General features: G+C 39.2%; 1 protein-coding gene across 2 annotated transcripts in view; it reads left to right on the forward strand.

The window, feature by feature from the left end:
- Window positions 1-11923, forward strand: part of LOC122406559 (guanine nucleotide exchange factor for Rab-3A-like) — a 46548-nt gene extending 34625 nt beyond the window's left edge. For both annotated transcript variants that reach the window (XM_043412081.1, XM_043412080.1), the window contains exons 2-7: window positions 5598-5969; window positions 6771-7380; window positions 8795-9456; window positions 10054-10156; window positions 10250-10316; window positions 10517-11923. In XM_043412081.1, the coding sequence (XP_043268016.1) occupies window positions 5638-5969; window positions 6771-7380; window positions 8795-9456; window positions 10054-10156; window positions 10250-10316; window positions 10517-10596 (1854 nt within the window). In that variant the 5' untranslated portion in view covers window positions 5598-5637 and the 3' untranslated portion in view covers window positions 10597-11923. The remainder of the gene's footprint in view (window positions 1-5597; window positions 5970-6770; window positions 7381-8794; window positions 9457-10053; window positions 10157-10249; window positions 10317-10516) is intronic.
- The last annotated feature ends 31 nt before the right edge of the window (window positions 11924-11954 follow it).

The raw sequence follows: 11954 nt of genomic DNA on the forward strand, positions 1-11954 counted from the left end.
TCGTACGAAAAAGCTCTCGAATTTCGATGCTTTTGTCCTCAAATTGACGTTTCCTTCGCACAAGTGAAATCCTACCTAAAAAATCATAATATTTCCGAGTTCCAAAGAATCTTTGTGTTAGATGTTCGTGCACCGTTAACTTTTAGAAATGGGCACGAATAATTAACATAAATCGGGGAACGATTCCAGTGACCGTGACCACTAGCGCTCGTCGAGTTTAAAGTGAACGTGTTGCCCGAATGGTTTCACCCGTTTTATTACGCACCTGGGGTATATGCTTAGTGGGATTTATTGTGAAGATTTTTCGTCGAATGCCTTCGAGGCTTTCTCAGAGTCGTCGTTCCACGCGTAATTAGAAGCATGCTCCGTTGGTTCTTCATTTGAGAGGCGAATACAATCGTTTGAAAAATCCTTTGACAAACGCGTCGACAAAAAACGTTTTCGTGACCGAGTTCGAACTTTTTTCACGCACAGAATATTCGTGCGAATATTCGTAGCTGAAAACCGTGAATATCGATTGCTCCAAAAATACTAATAAAATAATTTCCACTGAAAATGATTAACGCATTGAATGAACGCATACGCTTTTGGTCGCCCTCTTTCGAAACGAGCTCCGCGCTGATTGATCGAGTTTTCGCGGACCAGGAAATATAGTCCCGGTGCAAAATGCTCCGAGTCTCCGAACAGTTATACAAACGTGTCGCAATATTGTCGGCACGTCCAGTCTCCTCTTATTACGATCGTGGAAAACTCGATTTAGTTCCCACACGCTGCTCCTTTCCGGTATTTCTCATGTCGCAGCGCAGCTACGCCGCTGCTATAGTTTTTCCAGGAAAATGGAAAAAACGACCAAAATGAATTGTTCCCTCGGCACGGAATTCAAGGGGGGGAAAGGAACAATGGCGAAAATGCGAGGAGGGATTAGCGAGGGAGGCTCAAGTCGGTGCTTTTAATGGACGCTATTAAGGGAGAACCGCTATTAAGAGTGCAGCATAAGCTCGGATTCTGTTTCGTGGTTTACTGAGATTTTTAAGATAAATGAAGAAAAATTATTAAAACTAATCAAAATTATCGTTTAGAAAAATAATATTAAGGTGGATCATGCTCGAAGGACTGTATTTTATGGACGTCTAAATTGGCTCGATTTTTACTCCCTATTAAGGATATTATCACTCTAAATTAATGTCAGAGTTATTAATTCGAAATTGTAAAAACATTTTTTCAACTTACGTTTTTAGCGAATGAAATTACGAGCCGACAATTGATCGAGGATCCATCACTGACCGAACCCAAAATTCCATTCGTCCCTCGCCAAAATACTACAGTTTTAAGTAACAAAATCGCTTTAGAGAGCGCAGGGGGAAAACTCAAAGGGAGAGGGTTCGAGAAAAAAGTGTTAATGAAAAGAAAAAAGGCTTCGACGGGAATGGGCCAAGCCAAGAAGAAACAAAATGCCGAAATGAGAAAACGTGAGCTTGCGAGTGCTCATTTTACCAATTTCGTTAAATCTTTAACGCAATATATTTTTATCACTAGTAAGACAATCGTCTCAATTTTTTTTCCAGACCTTCGTTGTAACTTCATCGTTATTGTGTACTTTGTACGACGTTGAAGTTTGCAACGTTGGAGACCAACGAAATGAAGGAATAAAACATGTGTAATTCACTCATTTTTTATTTCACGAAGTACCGGTGCAAGTTGAAAAGCTACGAATTGCAAACTCGACAGGGAACGTAATTGGAGAATTACTATCATTTCGTTGGACTCCAACGTTGCAAACTTCAGCGTCATTACTTTTTCATAAACTTAGCAAAAAGCGTTCAATCGTTGTATGGAAAGACGAACGATTTTTTAAGCATAGTCCCTACGACCCCGTGCATTTTTCTCCACATTTAAGTTCGTCTATCTCAAGATAACCGATGAGACGAACCCCTCAAAATTTGAAATGCGTCATGCTCGACAACCCATCTGTGTAAATTTCAAAGCTTTCTCAAGAAAATCGTTTCGTGCATGAACTACCTTAAAAATGAAAACGAGCATCGACGAAGACTCGATCGCGGTGACAAAAAATTATAAGAAAAAAATGTAATTAGCATCGCGAGGATTTTTCTGCGTGGAAGAAAAGTCCCCGATAGATCGAGCCAATTCCCAGGTAGAAATAAGCAATTTACCATTTTCTCAAGATTATACACGCACCGTGTGGATATGCGTGTTGAAAGAGAGGCCACGAATCGGCGCGACTTGCTTCGTCGCACATTTCCCACGAGTCCTGTGATAATGAAGCAAGCGGCAACCGCACAATGAACTGGCAATAAAATTTTTGCCACTTCTCCCCCACTGAGCATAAAAAAGCATTATGGGGGAAAAAAAAAAAAATAACAGACAGGAAACAAAAAATATGATAATCGCTCAAAACGATTTGGGCCGCGATTCAAACTCTTTTACAATTTTTCAATCTTACTGAACATAAATTTCTTATATAATGGTAAAGTTATTCAAGAATTTCCGACGGTTTATTTCAGTCCGTTCGGATAAGGCTGCCAGGCACGAAATCCCGATAAAAACCCAAGAAAAGCCTGGAAAAATGTTTGCACGTTTTTTTAATGACCGAGAAGAAAAATTCGTTGGCACGTCTCTCTCACGTTTCGTGTATTCGCCGGCAGGAGAAGATTATTCTCAACAATTGCGTAACGGCCGTGTCTCGGTTCCTGTCACATTTGCTGGCGTTGGATTTGTTGTAACTTTTGCCAAGGTTGCGTAGAGGGCTGTGGGAAAATTGCGGCGTCGATGTTCTTCAACGTAAAATGTGTTTTCGCTGAATTTTCGTGAGTTTTTTTCTAAAATTTTGCTTCTCGTTAAATGTTTCTCCACAAATATCGCTTCCACTCATATTTCGTTGACGAAACGGAGAATTCCGCTCGCGCTGCAACAATGCGATGTTCGCTTCGCGTCTCCAGCAGCGCCGGATCTCTCTCGTCTCGCTCGACTCGTCGCGAGCAACGACAAAGAATGTTTGATTACAACGAGCTCGGATGGGATTGAATATTGGACCAATTAGAAGTAGTTGTTGAATTCGTACGTGACAAGAGTAATGGAGCAATTGGAGCCTGACACGAATGGAAAATTTCCTCGCCCCTCGGTCCTCTAATAATACCCGAGTCATCACTTGACAACCGCGAGAGAACAAAAAGAATTAATCATACCAATTGCCGAGCAAAAGAATACCCTTTCAAAGCGGATTCGGAGTCTCTCCTCGCGGTACGATACACCGAAGCGTCGTTGCGATACTGCCGCGTAACGACAAAAAACAGCTGACGAATTTCATTTTTCCTTCGTCAAAGCTCCCGTTTTTTTAATTAAGGCCTTATTACACTTGCAGCAGCCGAGAAAAACGTGATTTTCTTTATTCTTATTCGACAAGAAAATAAATGTTTATTGAAAAAACTGTGAACGACATTCACGTGTACTTGTAAAATTTTTTTCATCAAAATATTTCTCAAAATGGCGCAACTCCAGCTGTGCTTCAGAAGCACCTTTTTCGAGCATCAGTCGCGGTGGGCATGATAACTAAAACGCTATTAAGGAGTTTTGGTACAGAAGTCTAAATATTAAGAAGTTAATCAAATTTGGTGATAATGTTCTTCAACATCAAGTGCGAAAACACAAATTTTTTCAAAATTTTCTTCTACTTAGTTATCGAGCAATTACGCATTAAAGCAGAATTCTTATGCCCGGAATGTATACTTATTTATATAGAAACGCTATGCTTATACACGTGAACTTTAGTGATCAATCACTCGATAACTGTGTAGAAGAAAAACTTTAAAAAATTGTATTGTCAAATTTGGCACTAAAGAATATGTTGACGAAATTTTATAAAATTCTGAACTTTTTGAAATTTTTTATGTTTTTAGCATGGTTTAGCAATGGCAACATTGTATCGCCTGTACCGAAACTCCTTAATCCAATCCGTACCAAAATTATACCACTTATTTAGAATAATAACAGCTTGAGCCTGGACGGAGAGTTCGTAAAAATGTTGATTTAAAAAAATGGCGACAGTTTTAACAAAAAATCCATTTTTTGAGGTGCTGAACTTTCGGTTTTTTTGTTACAATTTTTTTCCAACAAAATACGCGAAATCCTTCGTCCTAGCTATTATTATAACAAATAAGCGGTATAAATTTGGTTTGGATCGGATTAATAGTTTTTTTTAGTAATCGAATTAGCTACGAATCTAATGCACCGATCTTTATGAAATTTGGTGAGAATCTTCTTCAGGCATTGTGCTTGAAGAATGTGTGATGAAAAAATTTCGATTTTTCCGCCCATTGAGAGTGCATACAAGGCCTCAATCCATCATCGATCGAAACGGGAGCTTTTCAGATCGAAGCAAACTTAGGTGACTTTTTCAGTCGCAGAACGAAACGAGGAGGCGAAAAAATGGAAAAATTTAGTCCATAAAACAATGGATCAGCATAAATTTGTTCATCCGCTTGACTCCGGACACGCTTAACAATAGTTTGAAAATGATAATCTGCTTATATGATCGTTCGTTATTGTACGCTTCCGAGACGACCGCACGAGTGGGTCAAAGAGCACGTACGAAAGCGGCTTGAGACGAGGAGATACGTCTTCAAGCTTTCTTTGTCAAAGCACAGCTACGACAGACGTTATAAAACTCGGATACAAAGACGCGAGGCCTCGTAAAAGAGAGCCGAGGACGACGAGAGAATGAAGCCAGGGAGCCGGCAGAGTGCAATTGCTCGTATTAGACTCTGCTCCGGATTAATCCGGACTTAAAAGGCACGAGAGATCATCCGACAAACGTGCTACACTGGACGAATCTCAGGGCAATCTTATAATCGTGTATACACACTCTCGAGCCTCTTCTTAATGTACTTTCAAGACTCGAGACGAGCTGGTACAGCTACTGAAAGCATTCGCTGTTTCTAATGTCGATTTCTCTCGCTAAGTGCGTCTTACTAAAATTAAAAATCATTTTTACTTTTTTGCGCGCACAGCCTGGGGATACGACGCTCGTCGATGAGCCAGGGAGTAAAAAATGAACGAACGGGCCAATGGAAGTAACGAAATTACCGAAATTTTATTTCGAAATTGTCGGAAGCTCTTATTGGTGCAATCATTTCAGCTGAGTTTTCCATCGGCGGAGCCAACGAAGCGAAAAAATCATTTGCTGTTCTTCTATTTTTTTCGGACTTTGGCAACCTCTAAAAAGTGATTCGTGGAATGAAAAATGAGTGAATTACGAATTTTATATTTCGCTCATTTCGTGCGACTCGAACTTCAGCGTCGCTGGAATCTGGCTCCGCCTCAAAACAGCTCAAAATCTTTTTTATATTTCCAATTCGTATAATCTCTGCTCGGCAGTTGACACATTTTCTTTCTCAATTCCTCACTTATCCTTCTCGAGTCCAGGCTCAACGAGGCGGACTCGAGATTGAAAATATTTGGCAAAAAAATTGATTTCAACGAAAGGTGAAATAGCACGCCTGAAATTCGTCCGACCGAGAAAAAGCAGCAGAAAACTTGTCACTTTTGCGACAGCTCGTAACCAAAGATTTTTCTCATTGCAGATTTTGGTGAGCCCCTTATTCGACAAATGAAATTGGAAGGATGAAGGCCGTCGAACAGCAACAGCCAAACTCAATGGACTCGAGTGATTCCGTGACCGGCGGTAGCGAGTACGCGTATCGTCCGCTAACGACCAAGCACCGTAGAGCAGGGAGCACGGGAACAACCGGCGACGAGGAGTACACGACCGACGAGGATGAACTGTACGCGGACGAAGCCGACTGCGCCGGCACGTCGATGCATCCGCCCCATCCAATCATGAAATCTGATCTCGCCCGAGCCGCCACCGACCTATTCGGTTACGCAAGCAAAGATCAGGACGAGGAGCCCACCAGTCTCTTCGACGAGGACGACGCCAAATTCTCTCCGGAACGGTGAATTCCTTGTCGGCTTTTAGACTCTGAAAATCGGGCACTGCGTGCAGCAGAGCTTCGAGAACGATGCTTTTGAAATTTCGCGAATTTATTTACCGCTTCCGACGTTTCTCTCTCGTAGAAAAAAAAGTGGGCCTTAAAAGAGGATTTGTTTGGGTTTCACGCTTTCAGAGACCGCCGATTCCATTTTCTGACTTGGTTTCGCACGTGGGGACGAAAATTCATCGAATTTACAAAATCGATCATGAACGGAGGCAGCTTGGGACCGAAATTTTCCAATTTTACATTCCCATTATTTTTTTTTATCGAGCATTAAGACAAAAGGGTTGAGCAACATTTTTCTCTGCATTGCTTTAAATTGCGAAAATTATTTCAGTGCCGAATAGTAGTTTTTTTTCGCATTTTCTTGTTATTTACGTTCTGCTGCGACGTTGACGAAGAAACGCACAGTTGTGGTACAACGAAATCCTATTTTTCTGTCGCGTGTTCAAAGTTCACTCGGCGTTGCAGGCTCTAAAAACCGGTGCAACTTAATTTGAGTCCGAAAGAATCCGTTCGTTCTAATGAATTCGCGAATTGAATAATTTATGAAATTAGACACGCGAGGGAAGTGAATAATTTAATCGAAATTGAAAATTTTCTTCAGGTTTCGTGATGCTACGAAGCGTTTGAGCTCGCGATAAAAAGGTGTTTGTTACAACAACTGTGCAAACGAAGAAAAGTCTCGATGAATAATGATAATAATTTGGTTTTCGTTCGAGTTGTTATTACACGATAAAAACGTGATTGTTGTAATTCCAGTTCGAGCGAAGTTGCGGCCCGTTTTACGTACAACGAAAAATTATCATCGACGAGCAGTGTTATAGGATCGAGGCATCGCAGCACGATAATAGTCGGTGAGAACGCCACGACGAAGCCTTTTGACGCGCGGAGCAACGATCTCAAGCCACGAATAAAAGACTCCGAGGTGGATGAATTTCGAAACGTTAATACGAAACCATTGGACCTCAGACTGGAGAGGACCTCGTCACGAAACGAGGAGGAAGAAGTTTCGAAGGCTTCGGTCTCGGATTCTCGTAAAAATCACGAAATTCCCCCGAATAATTCGAGAAAGTGTTCGACGACGAGCACCCTCGTTTCGGACACTCGAACCGAATTCAACGATCTCAAACTGGAAACAACTGACAACGATCAACTGCAAAACGATGAGGACGATATTCCCTCGCCCACTACTTTGCTCTGGGAAAAAACCGTTGCCGAAGTAAAAGAACACGCCATTGCTAAACTTCAGGACGAATTGAAAAAAGCTCACGACGAACTCAAGCTCAAGGACGAGGAGGTTTTAAGACTTTCGAGATTCAGACAGGACGTGGAACAAGAAGTCGAGGAACTCACTGCCAGTCTCTTTCAAGTTCGTACCCTTCATTCTTTCTATCATTTTCGATTTTACACGAAGAAAACGAGGTCGAAAATTCCAGAGGAAAGTACCAGGAATGTAGTATTTCGAGGACAGTACATACGCACTGGATTACAGCCTTAATTCGAGAAGAGCAGTAATAACAATTGTTCCATCCACCGTAGTAAAAAGACCAATGCCCATGCCTTTTATTCAAAAGACTCAAGACCCTTTTTCTCTATAAGCATAGTGTAGGAGTCCAAATAATTTAAATAAATGACGCTGAAGTTTCCAACGTTCGAGTCCAACGAAATGATGGAAAAAAACTCTCCAATAATTCCAGTAATTCTCCGATTTTGTTCCCTGCCAAATTTGCGATTCGTAGTTTTTCAAGCTGCACCAACGATTCGTGAGATAAAAAATTGGTGAATTACACACGTTTTTTTCGTTCGTTTCGTTGGACTCCAACGTTAGAAACTTCAGCGTCGTTTTAAATAATACGAATAATCTAATCGAGGTTATTATAAATTTATGATTTTAACAGAAATACTACGATCATTTTTTTACGTCTATTCGCTTCCGACTCTTTACAACGAATGTCTTTATTCGATTCGTTTTTTTGTTGAAATAAATTTTAAAAAACTTGTGTTAGAGAGTTGTGACGAACTTCACAACTCTCTAACATAACGTATAACATATATTTTATTACTTACAATTGTAAAAAATATTTTCAGTCACTTGGAATGTTTGTATTGCAAAGTATGCTCAGGCAACCCTCAAAAAAACTATATTTATGGTAAAATGTCACACGTATTCGGTGTATACTCGTGTATTTATCACAGAATTTACTATGCTGACAGTCAAAATTTATGATTTGCAATACACTTCGACTTATCTGTAAGTGCTAGTCTGACACGATGATTAACACTTGAAAACAAAACGAAATATAGTTCTCACGTGCATCACTTTTTGCTAGCCACATAAAGCTCTTTAATATTGAAGGGAGTAAAAATGGGAAAATTCAAAAAATATTATGCTGTTTGTAATCGGTGGCTAAAGGCTTTGAAAATTCTTGAAAAATAATATATTCCTCACTATAGAAAACTAATTGGTTTTCTTCGTGTACCACGTAAAAGTCTTTTTATCTTGATTTTATTACTTTCGCTTGTAAAATCGTTTTTTCAACAATTGTCCTACGCCTTAAATTGTTTTTTCAACTTGTTTAGTTGGAAGATTGTAGAAAAATTTATTTTTTGTTGAGTAAATGGAGAAATTCGGTGAGAAGGCTGTTATTCAGAAAATTAATGTTGCTAAAGGTGAAGTTAAGGGAAGTTGAAAATGCGTAGAACAAAAGCCCATAATTCAGTTTAAAAGGAAAAAAAAATGTCGCTTCGATCATTTGAAATGAAAAAGCAAATGATTTTTTTAGGAGGCGCACAATATGGTGAGAGCGGCAAACATGCGTCAAGCAAACGCTGAAAGACTGTTGGAGGAGAGTAGAATGAAGGCTGAAGTATTAGCCGCAGAAGTAGCGGCTCTGAAAACTTTGGTGCTAACCTCAACTCCGGCGCGGCCTAATCCTCATCTGCATCCGCAGATCGATACGAGATGCCGATCATCCGGCAATTCGGAGGATAGTCAGCCCGGTCTTTTTACGAAGAAGCATCGACGTTCGCCTTCCCACTTTAATTTGAAATACGGGCGTGAAAATTCCCCGCCGGATTCACCTGTCAAAGAGCCACGGTCGTCTCTACCGAGCGATTCTCATCCGGCTGATCGCGAGTGGGATCGAGAGCGAGAAAAGGAACGGGAGCGTGAACGTGACCGCGATAATTCGAAAGACAAAGATAAAGAATCGAAAGATTTTGGTGTCGAGGTCGATCCTCGTGTGCATGCCGAGTTTTTACGGTGGAAAACGAATCCGTGCGTCGACAAATCCGATCCCTTCGTTGCTAGAGTTTTCACCGAGGACATCGACCTTTCTCTCGATTTTCCGAATGCCGAACTCGGCACGAGAGTCCGCCAAGCTGTTCTGGATGGCATTATTTTTATTGAGGCTGTCAGTGAGAAAAACAAACTCGCTTTTCCCAAGTAAGTTCTTCACGAATCGACACTTCAGCGCTGTTATTTTCGTATGAAAAACTTTTTTCACTTTATTCACTGTTAAATTGAGGTTATGAGACCAAAATTTGCACCGCATCAAGTTCAAACAGTTTTCAAAATCCACAAATTCATTATCCGAGCCTTTTTTCGCATCGGGGATGGAAATGTGCGACGTGCCTATTAGAATTTTCTGGGAAATCATCGCCGTTTAAATTCAAACTTGTTATGCGATTGAGACACGACATGTCATTAATATCGTTAGCGTGAGATGCAAATCATTCTACAATTACGTCATTGTTAATCGTGATTCGAGAATCATTTCTCTATGCGAGGATCTTCAAAGCTTCATGTGTCTTTGGATACGTTCATTTTTCTTCGCAAGATTTGAAAATCTCCAACAAAATCATGCCATTTAAACTTCTTTGTTGCCCCCAAAATTGTTTTGCACAAACAAAATTACAATGGGAAACCACTTTTTACAGCAATTTCAAAAATAAATTCACATTTTATTCAAACTTTCTATCAAAAAAGTACTTCTTCGAAAAGGATCTAAAGCCCTTCTTCGTTGTTTTTCACCTCTTATAGGAAGTGCGCACTTCTGGAAGCACCACGACAATGTCATTATCGAATGAGATTATCGGACCAGGAGAATCAGTGGTACTGTATCTCCCAGATCTGTCGTAACCGGGTGAGTTTATTACTAAATTATTTTCAACTCTCTTCCATCAACATTTCTAAACTCTTTCAATTCTTCGGTACTAATTTTATGTTTATTTTTCAGATCATCGCTGTTTGTGACTTTTTGAATTATCTGCGGTACGTCGAGCGTGGCCTTGTTAAGAGTTCAGGTAAGCTTGTGTCAAATATTGAGCAAATATATGAAGTAAAATAAACGAAATTTGATGTACGATTTTGAGGAATTTTTTATGACAGTTTTTGAAAAAAAGGTTTATGAAAAACAAAAACAAGTAAATAATGTTTCATCAGTGATTTGAAAGATTCTGAATAAGAAATTCATAGAATATTTATTGTTCGATCGTCATTCCAGTTCATGACATTTATTGGGAGATAACACGACTACGAAAAGAAATGGTATTGGCCCGCCTCGGTCTCCCTCTCTCTTCCTAAAGAACGCGAAATTTCTACTAAATCTAGTCTTCGAGGCCGTATCTAAAAGAGCAACGAAAGGTGATATCTTTGTTTATCGTTTATCCATTGATGGACCAACGACGAATCGCCTACTCCATGGGAAGATGATGAAAATAAGGAAAACGGAGGTGCAACAATAATTTTTGTTAATACTCCGAAATCTCGGGAGATGCAAAAGTTAAAAAGAGGGGTGAGCTTAACAGAAAGCTCTTGTGCTTCGAATTATGAGGGGTGATAAGATTAATACACCGAAAACGATATTAATAAGAGGCTGTGAATAACCCCTGACAGGAAAACAGAGATTATCAATTCCTACAAATTGTATATACATTATATACATATTTATATTAAATATAAGAGATGGACATGAAATTTGTAACTATTAAACGTTGTATCAATCGTGAAACGAAAAATTTATTGAATTATCAACAGCGAAAAAACTGTTTTAATGATTGTCTTATTTAAAAGCACTTTCGAAATTGAGTTGTCGGTTTTTACATTACAGATCTTGAGGTTCAAATTGTTGCAAAGCAAGAAAGATCTTCCCACTCTTATAATTCTTGATTCAATGGATTTTTTTTCAATCCCAGCTTCTCATGGTCATAAAAATAAACTGCCTTATCATCCTGGACTTGAACCACTCCTGGATGAATAAAAATTTCAACGTATAACAAAATTCAAATTTCAACATCGTATTTAAAGTGAATTAAAACTTTCGCCAACGGGGTTTAACGACGAGTCAAATGTATCGACGTGTGTTCTGCAACCTCCAACTTTTCATTGTCAATTAGTCTGTAAAATTGGCTTAAATATTTGTTTCTTTCATTTTACATCAATTTGTAATCTTCCATTCCTCTCTGGATTGTTTTTATTTTCGCTCGAGACTCCATGTTTTTGTTTCGCTATATTTAGCACATCGAAATAAACTCGAATGTAATCAACGTTTGTAAACATCCTCAGAGTGCAAGATTCATCAGGATGCTGGAAATATTCAACGCTACAGTCTTCCATGGCTAATATACTAAATTAATCTGTCAACGAAAAAACAACAAAATAACAAAAAGAATGTGTAAGACTTGAGGAAATTTTGTGTTTTTTTTTCGTTACTATATTTTGTTACTGAGAATTTTCGATACTCGCGTGTTCATCTCTCTTCCTCTTTTTTCTAAGAGTAAAAAATATATATATATATATACATATTAAGGCGTTGGACAAAGTCCACGATCCACGTGTAATAAATGTAAATAGTATCCTCATTCTTGTATTTATCAAACGAAATAAAGGTTATCGCCAAAATTCAATTATATTCACATTCACCGATGAAAATTTCTTTCATA

Source organism: Venturia canescens, chromosome 2 (assembly GCF_019457755.1).
Source record: "Venturia canescens isolate UGA chromosome 2, ASM1945775v1, whole genome shotgun sequence".
NCBI lineage: Eukaryota > Metazoa > Arthropoda > Insecta > Hymenoptera > Ichneumonidae > Venturia > Venturia canescens.